Source organism: Microsporum canis, genomic scaffold (genome assembly GCF_000151145.1).
Source record: "Microsporum canis CBS 113480 supercont1.6 genomic scaffold, whole genome shotgun sequence".
NCBI classification, from domain to species: domain Eukaryota; kingdom Fungi; phylum Ascomycota; class Eurotiomycetes; order Onygenales; family Arthrodermataceae; genus Microsporum; species Microsporum canis.
The window spans coordinates 673206-689214 of NW_003299164.1; the positions used below are offsets into that span (position 1 = coordinate 673206).

Genomic DNA, 16009 nt, shown 5'->3' on the forward strand with positions numbered 1-16009 from the left:
CCTCACAATGCAAAAACACCCATTGACGCCGAGTATATATATGCTCCATCATTAAAGATAACTTTATCGACCCAAGTACCATGGGGCAGGGATAAGGCCGTTGCCCATAAACTGAGGGACAGGATTGGACGGACTAGCTTGACTTGGATGACCTGCATGCATCTGCTGTCCAATATAGCCTGTTTGCAGGGTGGGATGGTTTGTATAAATTGGAATATGTTGATGATTGGGGCCAGAATGGCCTATGGCCTGGCGCTTTGGAGAGCGAGACTGTTCAACGGCCGAGGTATGATGATATTGATCACTGTGGTTATATTGCCTCTTGGTTGATCTGCTGCATTTGTTAGATAAGGTTAACCTGCTTCACTAATTCATGGATCCAATAACATACAATAGTGTTCGCGGCTCTTTACGAATCCGGAGTTTGACACCTTGGTCAGCAAACGATTTCGACATGAGAGTTGATTCTGCCATCCCCGGAAAGTTTTTAGGAGCAAGCACTAAAGAGCTATTAGATATGCTGCAAATGACTCAATTTGCTAGAAAGGATTCTCACCTTTGAATGGGTTCGAGCTCAAGGTTTTGATGTGAATGGCATGGTTCCGATTGGCACTACACAATTAGCTGTATCCAAGTGCAGCAGAAATCTAAAGGGGACTGTACCCTTTAAGCTCGAACAAGTCAAACATGAGTCTGAATTGGCCTTCTACCCTAACAGAGAGATCACCAAATACGAAAAAACCGCCATCTGAACCACAGAGTAGAAAAGTTAGTGTTTCATCTGGGACCGAATAAGGAAGAGAGTCCTTGAATCTCACCCCGATTATTATGGTCCTTCAGACGGTGTAACGAGGATACCAGTGTGCCCGTCAGAGCACCTGCGGGTACTATCGGACTCGGTTCTTCGCCGTCTGCTGCACTATACAGGGAGCAGCACATGAAGTAGTAAGGGCTTTGAAGGAAATTGCTGTAATATTGTTAGATATTGTGTCGCTCTGTGTTCGCACAACAGAATAGGTCCCTACTTTGATTCCTCACAGTCATCTCTGACATGGAGCTGGATGATAGGGGGTGGATCAATGGGTTTCCGCTCTATAAAACAAGATACAACAGGTGAGCAGAGGAATTCTATAGCAGCTTAAGACAGGCCAGCCTCTAGACGGAGATATGGCACACAGATAGACTCTTCTCTGACCTTTGTCTTTAGTCCCAGCAACTCGGGCACGTAGTGGTTGTTGACAGAACGTTAGTTCATGTTCTTCTGAGAAGCTAGGTATACTACATTTGTGTCAGAATTTCTCCGTTAATTCACTTTGTAAGGTCAGTCAGTGGCTAGGGAGAGCGAACCTTTCAATGGATTCCTCGACTACTGCCGGCTGAACAGCTTGGGAAACGGTCTGTCGTATTTGGTCATCGGTGGGATATGGCGCCGTCGGATACAACATCGTAGAACTCATCGCCATTTTTGACACGGGGCCAGATATTCCCGTGGTTGAAATGGGAATACCCAAGGGTGAACACTCGAAAAAGACGTCACAAAGAGCTTTTTCTCTATTTGCCTCCTTTATCACTAACCAGACTTCAACAGGGCCGTCAAGAAGGGGTTTAAATGGACTAGAAGTAGGAGAATTCAAGCGGAGAATATGTCAGGATCGTAGGAATATCAAGCATGTCACAACTTCTGGAGATTTAGGGGGTGTTTAGGGGAAAATCTTGTGAGGAGGGAAATATTTTAGGAAGAAGAATTTCAAGTCCAGAAGAAATTCCACTAAATTTAGCATTCAACGCCCATAGGCCTCTTAGTTTGGTACGAACTCTCCAGAATATAAGCAGTCTGTCACAGCTTCCGTGCGCCAGAGATGGTGGAGTTGGGAGCAGGGTGTTTCAACCACGGATGGCAAAATGGGAGGAACGGAAGAGAAAAAAAAAACGGTCCTAAGAGGGGGGAGGGGTGTGGACGTCAGAAGCGAGCCCAAGTGGGAAAGGTTTGCGAATTTATTTGGTTAACGGTTCGATATGACGATCAGGCAAAGTCCACTCCGTCAGCGAACCGGATGGAGTCGTCGGATCTGGTTGGTAATTTGCCTTGAGCTAGACTTTAGACCAGCGATTCTAGTCCCCGCCCCGGAGCTTTACGCAGGAACAGGTGGAGGAGAGGAGCCCTTTGAACACTCTGTTCTGACCACCTAGGCAGAGTTTGGCCTTTGTGGGGGGGGGGGGGGGGGGGATATCGGCCAGGCTTGGGAAACTCAAATAGAGTCGAATTCAGACGGTTTCTCCGGATGGGATAGGAAGAAAATGTAGTTTCTCGAATGTGGCGCGTAGAAACTGCGCAGATATCTGGACATCAGCGTCTCCTTATGGTGAGCAGGCGTTGGCTCTGTGTATAAGTGCTGTTATGCTGAGAAGGCTAGAAGTGTGCTTCGTATATCCATATGTCAGCTAATAGTCCTCGTCCGGGGGAGATATTAGGGCAAAGAAGACCGAAACCCCGTATAGGAATCAGATATCAAAGTAGGGCCCCCCATGCAGCATGGATTAAGAAGCAGTATATTATTGTTCTCTGCGGGCTATAAGGTAGAATGAATGGGAGGTGTGCTTACCATGCCTTGGAAGGCGAAACGGCGCAGAAGCAGTCGCAGGGCAAAGGAAGCTCGATATCAAAACATGTTTCGTTTGCGAGGTTGAAGATGGTCCAGGAAGAGGGAGGGAAGAAGAAGCTGTATCCAAAGTATCACTGTGCGGTTGGTGTGTATATTGGAGGTGGAGGTGAGGAGGAAGAGGAGGTTCGTCGAAATATATACTGCCGTATATGGATTTTCCGCCCAATGATCCCGTCAAACTTCTGCGCCACTATACAACAGAAGCAAGACGCGGACAAGTTAACGAGCTTGAAAGAGTATAATCGAGGTAAGTTAAGAGAGAGCGCGTTAAGAATAAGAGGACTTTTATGCTAACAAACGCAGGTTCTCCCCGGTTTCAATAGTTCGCTGCCTGTCCTCGATCTCTCATCGTCTCTCTATAACTTCAGGGTAGACCAGGCAAGCAGCAATGCTCAGCAAAAAAAAAAAAAGGGCAGATCGAAAGGATGATAAAATAACAATCACATACACAAGTCCAAAAGAATAATAAAAACGACGATACTCGCTCGCCTAAAGGAAACTTGAGGTTAGAGAGGGAGAGACCGGGAGAGAAGCTATGGGTCTAGCAGCTGTTATCACGACCAAGTCAATGACCAGTATCGGTTTTGATGGAAGATAATTAAGGTATATATTTTTGTCCAATGGTTCCTTGGGCAATTTGATGAACGGCTCCCTACTTTTATTTTTGTTTTGACAGGATAAAGCAAGCATAGGATGGGTGGGAGCAGCTTAGTGGGAAGCAGAACGGGAAGCCTAGATGCCCTTCCCCCTCCGTACCTACATGTTGTCCCGACAGAAAATGAGGTTGGTCTTCCATTTGCTCATCTTGACGGTTTGCAAGAGGATGGATCGGCCACATGCAGGAAGTCGCCTTCTATTGGACGGGGGGGGGTTTTATTATTTTATTTTCACCACCAAATCGCAAAAAACCATGTTGGTGCGGAGGAGAAAGCGAGGGATATCACACGGAACTTCTGTCCCAGCATCTAAAGGCAGAGAACCTGCCCGCTGATATATCGATCCAATGAACTGCCAGTTCAAAAACCTCTCGTGCAATATGTTTTTGGTGCGGGTTCATCGCACCATTGGTCGAAAAGGCCAAAGAGCGAGAGAGGGAAATGGAAAAAGCAAAGAGCAGACGAGAAGGGGGAAAAAGAAACAAAAGAAACGAATGAGCCGGATTTGAATGGTATTACATTCAAACAAAGGCTACCCGCCGATGACCGAGTGTTGACAAACAGCGAGACATCCGAGTCCTTCAGAGACGCTGAGACATTCCTGCCACATCAAACGACTGCCGATGGAGTTTGCGGGAGGAAGATATCCATTTATCTCAACATCTTTGAGAAAAAAAAATATTATATCCGGATATCGAGGTCTAGAGGCCTTGTTACTGTCACGATCTAGCAAGTTGGTTGATGGATGAGCATTCGAAGCCTGCGTGCAAAGATCATCCTCCACTGGGAAGAAGCGCCTGCTCTGCAGGGATCAGGGATCGAGGGTAGGAAAAGGGTTTAGTGAGATCTCCCTTACATATCACTACGCCTATTTTCTCCACTTACACGCACACCACAGACAAAGTGATGAACTAATCAACCCTGGGCCACCTTCGGTCTCTGCATGTCTATCGATGCGGCATCCTTTGTAATGCGCTTGACGGTATTTAGGATGTAGAAGCTTGCGTTGCGGTATGCCTAAGTGCTGCGCCTCCAAAGATAGCCAAGACAAGCGAGGTTTGAGTGTTTGGTAGTTATAATGAGTTGTACGGGGACTCACTGCGCTTGACGGTAATGTCTCTCACTCTCTTTTAAGAAGTATTTTCTAATTTTTTTCCTATCCATAGCGGATAAAACTTGCAGCTAAGATATTCCTGTTTTAGTCGTTAAGTTTATGCTTTGTAAGTGCTGCAGCGTACAGAGCGTACTCACGTTTTGTCCCCTTTTTTCGCGATATCTAAGTCTAATGGTAATTAGCAAACCGACGGTAAATCCAGGAATGACGGGATTTGCTATGCAGCTTTTTGAACATGGGAGCTTCGGCAAGGTAGAACTCTCTAGCAGCTAATAGTTCGTATCTAGTTCCCCAGCCCATTACTCCAGAGGTAGCCCCGCTGTTACCACCCTTAGCCAGGTCCTTGGTCTCCACGCCAGCCGCTGTGCTGTGTCACCGCGCTTTCCCTGGGCCTGCTGCACCCGAGCTATGGTAGAGAGAAATCCAACAGCACGGAGTGCGGGCTCCCGCATCTCGCTGCATGGGAACTGAAATGCCGGGTACCTACAGCAATAGCTACTCTATTATACAAAGTATCGACGGGGGGTAGTTTCGGGCTTAAATTTGACGAAACGTAAATAAAAGAGCCGCCTGCCCCTCCGGATATAGAATATCGATGTCAAAGAAAGGAAAAATAAAAAAAAAGAAAGGGTGGATCTGGCATTTGGAGAGAGCTCCATTTATCAGCCATGCGCTCTTCTTTTTTTTCTTTTGCAGGTTCTTGACGCCGGCGCTCTCCGACTGCCTAGCCATCATGCCTCGCCTATTAGTTAATGAACTGCTGCCTGGACCTCCATGTCTACCGACCATTCGGATGTTTGATCGTTTAATCTGCACTCTGAAGAGAGTTCTACAACGTGAAGACACCCTCAGCTCAACACTTGAATTTCGGGGAATTGCACATGTCTCAAGCGTGGCGTGCGAAGCAAGTACCAAAGCCAAGAACAAAAAAAAGGAGAATAATCGCAAGGCAATCTAATGTCTAATTCCAAAATCTCGAAGCTCCAAGTGTCTTGCTAGAATACCGAAGACGGTATTTGCTAAGACACGATATAATTAGCCGCTCAGTCTTTTAATTTTTCCAATCTATTCCTTTTGTCATTTTCTTGAAAAAAAAAAGAAAAAGAAAAAGAAATGACGAAGATGGAAGGGAGTCAATTTGTTTGGGCCATCGGCTCCTGATACCATACACACACCCGTAATAGGATTCACGTTCCCTGATTGAAGGGCGCACGAGGATGCGCATCTGCGCTCATCGTTTTCTAACTCTTACTTCTGGAATATTGGACGGCTCTTCTATCCGCAGGTGTTCCAGTTCTTAGACACACAGAATGGTATTAACGAACTTGAAAAAAAATTTTCTTTTGGACCGCAAACGAACTATCGGATGGTATTCATTATTCATCCTCCTGGCGGTCCACCACATTCGGCTCAATGTTAACTGGTATGCCCACCGTGTTACTTGAAGGAGAGACACATTACATCAATTTTAGAACATTGCAACACCTGCTTCTCAATAGCAGGTAGCCTTTCGGGAATTCCTAGAGCTATGTTCATGCCATCGCTTTATTTTGCCCTATTGTTAATATGGTCTTCCTTACGGGTGCTCCCCAATCTGATGTATTACGCCAATGCCAGTGGTTTAGTTACTTCTCCGATATCCATCTTCCTACCTCCAATAACTGGAGGAATCAAGGAGGTGCGGTAGCCTATCATATCCTATGAATAGCCGGATATCACTCATAGGATCACAAGGGATGTCCAGATGGTGAGCCTCTGTGCAGGAATCCATGCAAGATATACAAGCGAGGCCTTGGATACCAGCAGCTTGGTTGATTATAGGGAAGGCCCAGAACTTGTAATGGACATGGATCGACACTCGTAACCCCCCTACTCGAGCTCCTTTTCCACCCGAGATCTCGTCCCCTTCGTCTGGGAGGATGTTACCAAACACTTTACATGGCTCTCAGCTTGTATGATATGGGCGCTATGGCCCCGCGTCACATTTTCCCCGCCATGCTTACATGGTAACCCCAGTGACATTAGAAACATCTATACGAGACATTTTTTCAGCTCGAACGCTCGATCACTAGCCAGGCTGAACATGAAGGACCATTTGACCCCTCCCAAGGGAAGCAGGACCCCATATCTGTCCCTCGAGAGAGCAGCATTGAGCATCGGTGAAACCTCAGAAAAAGAAATAAAATACTACGGGATCACCTCTGGTTTCTGCTTGCCAATGTTGCACAGCTTTCCTGGCCATCACCCGGGCCACCAAACACCTTGCTGCAGGCTGACTATGGTCCTATGCATATGTCCCTGATATCAGTTTAAGGAATAGCAGAAAAGAAACGAGAAGAACCCCATAATAGCCACCACCAGCAGGAGTTCCACTTACTAGACACCTGCCAACACCTGCGCATGTCATCTATTTACTTTTCGGTGTCAGGTGCTTGATTCTGCGAAAGGAAATCTGTGTAAATATTATACTGAGTATGCTTCTAGAGGAGAAGCAGGCAACTATTCACCATCTCACACGAGCATCTCCTCGGCCCGATTAAGCAACGGGATAAACCCATGGATACAAGCGGCAATCCTGCAGGGAAAATCCGGGTTTAATGGATACCCTACCGCACTCCTAATATTTACCATTCCCATCGTGAACCAAGGTACAGATTAAAGAATGTAACCGTGCCCTCCCGGTGATTCCTAACCAAATGTTTGGTACGTATTAACCTACCATTAGCTGCTGACGTCGAAATCCAGGGAACAGTACACATCAAGCCGTGGTAAGCAAAGATAGCTTAATTTAATCGCCGACGTCTTTCTAGGTGGATATTCTATAATGCGGAATATAGATAGCGCATCTGCTCCTTGCCGTGCCAGATAAATAAATCAACCGCAATGCCTCACTTACAATATAACTTCATGCATTTCCAATTCAACTGAAGTCAAACAACTCAGCCGTCCTTTTGCCAATCGTCAGGAGGGATGCATACAACGTGAAGGGAGCCATGTTACTGAGCCCGCTATGACACACAGCCCAGTCGTAATATTGATAGTTAACTGGGAAATGACGCCGATATTCGATATGCATCGTGTGCATCCTTGTATGCCTCGTCTCTCTTGATTGCGCTTGGGACAGAAATCTGATATATCACTTTTATCGGTGCTTGCGAGTGAACGACTGACTATTATGGGTTAAGTCAGGCGCCAAATGTGGCTCAGTTGTCCGTCTTGATCATTCCAATCAGGCCGTTTGGGCGGCTTTGCTTGATGCTGCAGCCCTTTTCCCGTTCAACCATAGGCCCACCTAGCTAGGCCACTGCGCGGGATGGAGTAGTTATCTTCATGGCTATGTTACCCGAAACTGCTAGGTAAACGGGAGCAGAAGAAGAGAGAAAGAAAAAGCATCGAATTCATAACGAGGCGAGGAGAAAAAGAAGAAATATGGCTTTAGTCGCCTCTTGGCCTTCTATTTCTTCTACCAGATATTAGTGCTAACATGAACGTGGCTTTGCTGCGGAACAAAGAAAGCTAACTATAGCAAATGTTTCCTCCTCGGGGAAGAGGAAGACTTAGACACTACCTTGAAAGAAAGGGATGAATGTTACATAGTTAGGTGGCGAGAATTGTAGATTGAAGCAGCTGTTTATAGGAACTAACCAGAAGCCGTTCAAAAACCTGTGGCAAATCCTACCATCCTGCATATCAAATATCCATTAGATAGACTCAAGGTTCTTAGCACTTTTGGGTCGACTATAATGATTAGAAGGATAGTTGGAAGAGATATTATTATAGATGGGCCGTTAGACATAAGGATATGAGGATGCCAATAAGCTTACATGGTGGTAGTAGACAATATCAAGCATTAAACCGGGCTCGGAAAGTAAGGAAATGAATGGAAAGTAAAGTAACAATTCCGTTGAGCAGGTATAATACGTGAAGGTAGATAAATAATAATAATAAGGGAAGTTCTTCAGCTGTATGCGCCGAGCAAGAAAATCGGTTGTTCTCCCACCAATCTTATAAGAGCAAAAGCTAGGCCAATAAGGAGGTAGTTAGGATGCAAAAGTGAGCAAATCGATATGAAAGATAGTACAAGAAAGTGAGGATGATAGGAGCGACAATATGCCGAGGATAAGCCGAGGGGGCAAGATGTGCCCATACCGGAGAAAGTACATGTGACATCATATCGCAAGTTGGCTTTCGTTAGCATTGAACTGGAATGTTTTCTGAACCGGAATCGGGATGCCCGTTTGTGTTGGGTTTGTCAAGATTATCTGCTCCTCTGCGGGTGATGGCGGTTTGCGTGGTGCCATCCATCGGGGGCGTTAGGCCATTCGTGAGCTCCGATACCTTCCTATTCGCATCATTCGGTAGCCTCAGTTCGTGGTTGCGCGCATCGTCTTCAATGCCATTAAGAAGTTGTCGATCGATCTCCATCGACTCTGGTATATCGCTGGTATGGGTCTCCTGGTCCTTCTGCTGGTTTTCAGCAGAACCGTTGATTTCTAGTTGATTTGTAGGGAACAAAGTAGAATCATGGAACCGTTTCGTCCCGCCGGGGCTTTCGGGATCGGTGTCATGCTTCGTATCCGGGTTGTCACTTAATCTGCTACTCCTTGCTCGTCGAACGCTGAACCGTAGCGGTCGAGTCGAAGTGGAAGGAGTACCTAAGCGCAAGGGCTTGTTCTTCTTTGGCGTATTCTGTCCGCTTGTCCTTGCTGGAGATTGAGCAGTGGAGCGGACCTTCTTTCGGGTTCCAAATGGTCGGCCTGGCCGACGTTTCACGGTAGGAGTACCGCTGCTGATCCCCTGAGGTGGCGGGAAAATCTCGAATCTCGTGGCTGGAATACCAAAAGCAGGATTCGAAGGAGTAGAGGACGATTGACGGCCATTGATACTAGGAGCTTGTTTGGCCATGACATCAGCAAAGGATAACGCGCTGGTGGAAGGCGGTCCAGGGGCGTCAAATAATGACGGCGAAACTTTGGAGAAGCCCTGTCCGTTACTATTGGAAGCATCAACACCACTTCCCGTCGCACTGTTAGCTGTATCCACATCACTTGCACTAATCCCAAGGCCGTAGGAGTTGTTGGGCATAGCTCCGCCGTTTACTGGAGCAGTTGGTTCATCGGCCTCCGGATGATCCTCCCGAGGAGCAACGGTATGAATAGGAGCATGATCATAATGAGACTTATTGCTTCGGCCCATTATATACGGTGTCCAGACCAGAGAATTCGGATTTAGCTTAACATAACCCTTCTTCTCCCAAGATTCTATATACTTCTCAAAGAAGTCATAGTCTAAGCGAAGTGCATAGGTCTTTGTAACAGGGTCACGAACAAGAGCACTCAGCCCTTCCAAGGCAGATATAACATCGTCAGGTGTCATACCAGTCTGTTCTGATATTGCTGTGATGCTTGTCGGTGATTTCTGGTTCCGGAATTTATAACATAGAACGAGTCGCCAATAATTGCGATAGGAAACCAGGCCCATGTCGGACAGCGGTTTCTCTGGTGAACCTGTCCTTCCTTCTAGGCGGGTAAGAAGATAGGAAAAGTCAATCAAAAGGTTTCCGTAGCCTTTCCTCTGGTGGATTGGAAGTGTTAGGATACAGGAGACGTTGTTAGAGGAACTAGGCCTCTTCTCCTTGCTGAAATACCCAACAAAATGACAACCCCATTCATCATATTCTGTCATTACGTAGAACAAGAATGGTTCGACATCATAATAGAGTGTTTTTGACCCTAGGAAAAGTTTTGCCAGTAAACAGAGGTTTTGGCAGTAGACGGGGTTTTTCCGCCCGTCCACTTCGAATATCGAGACTGAGCCCTCACGATATATCTCGTCGCCGGGAGGGTGCTTTGCGGGACATTTGAGTTTATGTCGCCATGCAACGAAATCTGAATTCATGTACTTGAGGCAAAATTCGCATATATATAGAACACGGTTCCGGCTGTATTCTTCAGGATATGGCGCTGCATACCATGTTTCAATCTCAAATCCACCGAAATTGATGTATTTGATCTTGCTTGGTGGCCCAGACAGTTTCTGGGAAGAGCGAAGCGCACTATCCGAGTCTTCCTCATTTGAGATCATTTTTTGTCGCCATTCCTCTTCAGCCTTTTGGCGGGCGGCCTCAAACTTATCTCTATCTGTTGAAAGGGGTACGGTTCGAGATGTATCAGCGTCAGCTTCTGATAGAATTCCACCATAAGGTTTTGATTTGAGTTCATCATTTTCTCGGTCGTGGAAAGAATAAAAGGGGGCTGCGTATGGGGTAGGGTTTGTCGGCGCAAAATGTGATACGGGAGGTTCGGGCAGAGTAGCAGGTTTTGGTAAAGGCCTGCGACGCTGGCTCTTCGGCCTTGGTTTGCTGTTGAGTATCTTTTGAAGTTTTTCTTGGTCGAGGTTGAATGACAATATCATTCGACCTTCCTGCTTTTGCACCACACTGCAGTAGTTCTTCTGCGCATTCCTTGTTCTCCTTTGGCGAGATGCCCGGCTATCGTAGGTGGTTGTGACATCGTTGTCAGCAAACTGGTTCTGGCTTGTGGCACGCGAACGACTCCCACTGGCCCTCGTGGTTGTTGGTAACGCATCTCCGTGTGGAGGAGGCGATACTTTCTGTCGTTTCCGTGTGGTTGTGCGTCTATTCTCAGCCTCATCAGATGATGATTTCCTTTTTCTCAAAGAGCGGGAGCCATCTAGTGGATCATCTTCGACAATTAAGGAGCTGAAAACTGAGTGGGAGTTAACATCCTGGGTATCATTGTCCGCTGGGAGCAGGTCTTTTGTAATGCTAGAAACTGCAGATTTTCGACGAGCAGTTGAGGAGTTCCTTGTGTTTGCTGGGGATTCCTTAACTTTACATAGTGGACATCTCCATTTATCAGCGCCTAAAAATACAGCAATCAGTTGTCCATGATCCGAACTAGGCCCTCATGCAGAGCGGCAGGGGTTTAACTTACTCTCATCATCATTAAATAGCCCCTCGTCGCGACCGCATTCCCTATGGCCTTTTGTGGAACCGTTAGCTAAGCCCCCTTGTCATAGTTCTAGCCAAGCCTGTCCCTGCAGAACTTACAATGAACACCACAAATGTCGCATATTAATGGTTCTTCAAACACTTCACTTGGATCGTGTTCTTCGTCTTCTTTACAAACACTGGAGGAAATATTCGTCTATCAGTAAAACATGGTCGTCACGCAAGGCAAATCGATTAACGGAATCGAGTAAAACTCACATGCAATTATTTTCAACAGGGGGATCTGTATCAGCATCTTCCTGTTCGTTGCTCTCAGCTTCCCATTCTTCTTCGACTTCAGAGTCAGTTTCGGAGGACACCTCGCTGCCAACTGCATTGCTTTCGTTTGAAAGCTCTTCGAACTCCGCATCCATTTCGTCTGCGTCACTCGCTGATTTTCCTGCATCGCTGGCACTTTCGGGAGCCGCAGTAAGGTGGTCTAGTTTTTCCTCAGGCTCGTTCTCATCGTCTATTAAGCTGGGATCTTTCTCATCCGCAGGTCCCTCGTTTTCACCTTCCACTTTTCCATGGTATGCTCCATCACCATTCGCATCCAAGTCTTCATTTGTCATGATTATTCCAACGTGCGCAGTCGCATCATAAAATTCGGGGTCCTCGTCTCCTTCAGCATCTTGTTCACTGTCTATTTCCGGTTCCTGCTCTGGATAGCTGTTATCGTAAGCGGCCAGTGGGGTTGCCGCCATGGTGTAAGCCACTACAGTCGCCAGATTGGCGAACTGTTTGCACCATCCGGAATCCCCTGTCTTATCTCCTTTCTTTCTTTCTCTTGTCCGTTTTGTTTTTCCCCTTTATAATAGCCGATGCAAACACGTAGTCTCGTTCAGTTTTTCTTCTGGCAAACTGGCTTTTGGCGGTTCAAGGCTTGATCTTGACAGACCACACTCATTGGAAGGATCTCCAGGCAAACGTATGGAAACACTAACTTTGCGCTGATGCTTCTACGGCGTGATATTCCTTGACGTAGAGACTGTTAGCTGGAAAAAGGATGCAGACGCGACCACCGTCAGTTCGCCACCAGCCACGCCACAAAAATGTAAAGAGACACTAACCGGTAAGCTGCTCTCTGGCAACGCGTAAATCGAGGGAAAAAACCACCGTTATCAAGGGTCGGCGAGTGTCTTTAGGCCGTTTTTACTCGTATCCCCTCCCTTCTTTGACTTGAAGTTCGGGCCATTCAGCGAAATTTGCTGACTTATCAACGCCAAGCTTTATATTGCGCTAGTCCATATTGGGCGTCTAGCGCCTCCTCTCTTCTTTCTTTCCTGGACGTCGTTCGCTTTTTTGCCCTGGAAAGCTGTCGCAGTTATTATCACGGACAAGAGGAAGCAGAACAGGTAGACACTCATTGCGTCGCGGAAATGGGAGTTCCCTTTGAGGCTTTGCTCCCTTATGGGATTATCATTGGTGTAAGTGTTGTGTGTCTTGAGGAGATCGGAGTGGCCCGATGTTGATGTGAAGATACCCGCAGCTGTTTGGTGTGACCGGTGTTGGTCTTTCGACTGTTAAGTACTATTCGAACGGCCGCAAGAACCCAAGAAGAGGCCTTGATGCATGGGATCAGGTAAGTTGATGAACACTATATTCAATTCACCTATTTAATTGAACTCGATCTTAGACTAACTGTTTCAATAGCAAAGTAAGTAACCATGCGGCATCGCCATTCCTCCATCGTCTACGAACCGATTGCTGATACAGTTGCTTAACTTTTTAGTGATGGAACGAGATCTACGGCTTACGGGCCAGATGAGAGGACAAACAAGTAACCACGCCGCACCCCCAGGTTTCGCTTATAGCAACCCATGGAAGGTATGGTTTGCCAATTCTTGGATATCCTACTGAATACCACTACAGTTGACGCTAATTAAACAATCTTGATATAGTTGGAACCAAGAATCAACTAGTCTATTTAGATGTCTGTTTATGGTCCATAATAATTCCGGAAATTATCTATGACACACCCTTCAAGAGGAATCCCCAAAACTCTCGTAGGCTTTCGCGATCTCAGTGCTTTTTCCGCGAATGCCGCGGATCTCCATCGGCTGGAGATGTACATCAAAGAATTCTTTCAGCGCAGCAACGCGTTCTTCCTCACTTCTTAGAGTTTTCAGAATTTCAGCTTTCCCGTTATGGTTTCTTTTGACGATGTTCTTAAGGAGCATCAAGACTCCGTCAATGCCGTCCTCCGCTTTGTTGAGGGTGAATTTCGTAAAGATGAACCCTTGGGTAAAAGGGCTTGTTGGATGCTTGCTAGCCCACCAATTCATCAGGTCATAGTCCTCGGATATAAACTCGATTTCGTAGAAACAATAAGCCATCACCCATTCGCTGTTAGGGTCCTTGCGGAATTGATACACCCATGGCCGCTGCTCAGGATCAGTGTTGATACTGAGTTGCTTCCGAACTAAGCTCATCTGAGCAATGCCAGACAGAACTGGCTCCCCTTCATTCATCACCAAAGGCTGAGTGGGGCCTTGGGGACCGAATCCAACGTCAACCTATCCCCTCACCAGTTAGCCGGCTTTCTCATCTTCCATATGTAACTTGGCATACCATGTACTTGACATCTTTTATAGTAACTATCAAAACCTGGTGAGAACTATATACCAACTCTTTTGTTAGCCTTCATCTCCAACATGGTTGGAATACGTATATCACTCACAACCCGGTAAACTTGGCATTTTCAGGCCCAGGAACCAGATTCTTCGAGACTCTCGCTCCACCACAGTAGAATTTGAATCCAAGAGTCCGGAGCACAATTGCAAGCAACCCCGTGTTTTCAACACAGTAACCGCCCAGCCCCCTTTCCACCATCTTATGGAAAAGCACATCAGGATCCAGCGAGATTGACTGGTGCTGAGAGTAATGGAGAACCAAATTAGAGAATGGAAACGTCGCCAGGTGTCGCCTCTGAAGGCTGAAGAGTGCCTCACGGGGGTCAGATTTGACCAGTTGTTCGATCTCGTTTAGCTTTCTCTCCCCAACATCAGACTGGCATTGATACGTCCGGTTAAAGTACTCGACCAACTGCTCCCTAGTAAAGGTTGGCAGGCCATTCATCCGTGTGTTAGGTATACCCGACATTGTCTAGTTGGGTAAAAGTTCCGGCAGCTGGTGTTCTTCTTGAGTCAATGGGGGGGTATTCAAACATTATCTCTGGGGCTCATCGCGAGGGCTATATTTATAGCTTGACCGCTCCACGGCCCCTGTAGTTAAGCAAGGGCCGCATTGATGTGCGAGCCGCCAAGGGTGGCTGGCAATTATTGACTTTGGTGGAAACTTGATAACTAAGTGGTTTGTTGATGGCCGGCGAACCTCCGAGTAGTGAACGCCTTCTGTGCATATGGGAGGTTGCATGGCTTAATAATAGTTTATTACGTCTGTCGGCCTTAATCGTTATTAAAGATGTCATCATGGCATAATCAATTCTCTGTGGTGGGCCGTAGTTATAACTACCAAACGATATTGCAAGGAATTTCCTTTGAGTGATTAATCATTATGACAAAGACGGACGAAGAGATATTCTCGACTTTGCGGGAGTATTCAGCTTGCGATGTATTGATAACCCACCCACGCTCTATTCAGGGGGTTGATGCTTACGAGTGGTTCTAGGTGTCAGATGCCCTGCTGAAGCTCGAGAAAGCCCCTAAAGGTGCTACTAAATATGCTGGATTTATAGCAGACCTCGGTGAGTTGAACAGAAGGAAGACAGGCTCAGGGATATCCTAACATATCAACTGCACCAAGTACCATTTTCTCCTTCCGATAAGGATACTGAGAAACTGCCAAAGATAATTGGGTATGCGTCAACTGTCAAGTTTATACCCAAAGATGACCCATTGCCTGCCGAGTCTCAGGATGAAAGGCATGGATTCCCGTCTGGGACGCACTGGGTAGATCATATAGACGCAGATACCGTCATCCTACTTGACCAGCCCGTGGGTCAGAGGTGTGCGGTCGTAGGGGGGATTCTGGCCTCCCGAATGAAGGTGAAAGGCGCAAAAGGCGCAATAGTCAACGGCCGGGTGAGAGATCTGGCTGAACTGCGCAACCTACAGTTTCCGGTAAGTCCTCCAGCTAGGAAATATGGCCTCAATTTATTCTATTTCTCCTTTCCATATGCAACCATTAACTATCGGCTCGTAGGTATGGGCTCGGGGCACATCAACGGTAGGAGCAGGTGCTGAGGCCAAAGCTGCTCTCCGTAATGTGCCAATTTCGATTCAAGGAGTGACTATCTCCCCGGTATGGCTAGCTTGGGTCAAATTAAAACTCACAGAGCCATTATGCTAACTTTCACCCTGGCAGGGAGACATCCTATTCTGTGATCCGCTAGAGGGGGTCGTAGTCATACCAAATGGGTTGATTGATGATGTCCTCGAATTGATGCCAAAGCTAGTTGCTGCAGATGAGAAGGCAAAGATGGACGTGTTGAATGGATCAACGGTCTTTGAAGCCTTTAAAAAGCACAGAAGCGGATAGACTGTTATTCATCCTGAGTTTTATCAAGCAATATATCCGATCTACGCTTGTTTACCGTCATAGA

The 16009-nt window shown here is 46.7% G+C and overlaps 7 protein-coding genes across 7 annotated transcripts; 4 read left to right on the forward strand and 3 right to left on the reverse strand.

Annotated features, from left to right (window-relative positions):
- Nucleotides 1-63: 63 nt before the first annotated feature.
- Nucleotides 64-1463, reverse strand: MCYG_06384 (conserved hypothetical protein; the record flags this gene model as incomplete). The annotated part of the gene is made up of 8 exons (XM_002844374.1): nucleotides 64-334; nucleotides 392-500; nucleotides 557-612; nucleotides 664-748; nucleotides 819-967; nucleotides 1026-1092; nucleotides 1196-1269; nucleotides 1348-1463. The coding sequence occupies 8 exons, from the start codon at nucleotides 1461-1463 to the stop codon at nucleotides 64-66; spliced, it is 927 nt and encodes a 308-aa protein (XP_002844420.1).
- Nucleotides 1464-2582: 1119 nt separating this feature from the next.
- MCYG_06385 (uncharacterized protein) lies at nucleotides 2583-2986 on the forward strand (the record flags this gene model as incomplete). The annotated part of the gene is made up of 2 exons (XM_002844375.1): nucleotides 2583-2910; nucleotides 2967-2986. 2 exons carry the CDS (start codon nucleotides 2583-2585, stop codon nucleotides 2984-2986), a joined length of 348 nt encoding a protein of 115 aa, XP_002844421.1.
- Nucleotides 2987-3356: 370 nt separating this feature from the next.
- Nucleotides 3357-4049, forward strand: MCYG_06386 (uncharacterized protein; the record flags this gene model as incomplete). Its single annotated transcript, XM_002844376.1, has 2 exons — nucleotides 3357-3474; nucleotides 3679-4049. The coding sequence occupies 2 exons, from the start codon at nucleotides 3357-3359 to the stop codon at nucleotides 4047-4049; spliced, it is 489 nt and encodes a 162-aa protein (XP_002844422.1).
- Nucleotides 4050-8624: 4575 nt separating this feature from the next.
- Nucleotides 8625-12149, reverse strand: MCYG_06387 (histone acetyltransferase mst2; the record flags this gene model as incomplete). The annotated part of the gene is made up of 3 exons (XM_002844377.1): nucleotides 8625-11317; nucleotides 11506-11585; nucleotides 11665-12149. 3 exons carry the CDS (start codon nucleotides 12147-12149, stop codon nucleotides 8625-8627), a joined length of 3258 nt encoding a protein of 1085 aa, XP_002844423.1.
- Nucleotides 12150-12824: 675 nt separating this feature from the next.
- Nucleotides 12825-13367, forward strand: MCYG_06388 (conserved hypothetical protein; the record flags this gene model as incomplete). Its single annotated transcript, XM_002844378.1, has 5 exons — nucleotides 12825-12872; nucleotides 12935-13027; nucleotides 13082-13102; nucleotides 13162-13272; nucleotides 13347-13367. The coding sequence occupies 5 exons, from the start codon at nucleotides 12825-12827 to the stop codon at nucleotides 13365-13367; spliced, it is 294 nt and encodes a 97-aa protein (XP_002844424.1).
- A 60-nt stretch (nucleotides 13368-13427) lies between these two features.
- Nucleotides 13428-14547, reverse strand: MCYG_06389 (conserved hypothetical protein; the record flags this gene model as incomplete). Its single annotated transcript, XM_002844379.1, has 3 exons — nucleotides 13428-13961; nucleotides 14017-14062; nucleotides 14126-14547. 3 exons carry the CDS (start codon nucleotides 14545-14547, stop codon nucleotides 13428-13430), a joined length of 1002 nt encoding a protein of 333 aa, XP_002844425.1.
- Nucleotides 14548-14961: 414 nt separating this feature from the next.
- Nucleotides 14962-15945, forward strand: MCYG_06390 (DlpA domain-containing protein; the record flags this gene model as incomplete). The annotated part of the gene is made up of 5 exons (XM_002844380.1): nucleotides 14962-15018; nucleotides 15076-15151; nucleotides 15211-15527; nucleotides 15610-15708; nucleotides 15772-15945. 5 exons carry the CDS (start codon nucleotides 14962-14964, stop codon nucleotides 15943-15945), a joined length of 723 nt encoding a protein of 240 aa, XP_002844426.1.
- Nucleotides 15946-16009: the final 64 nt, after the last annotated feature.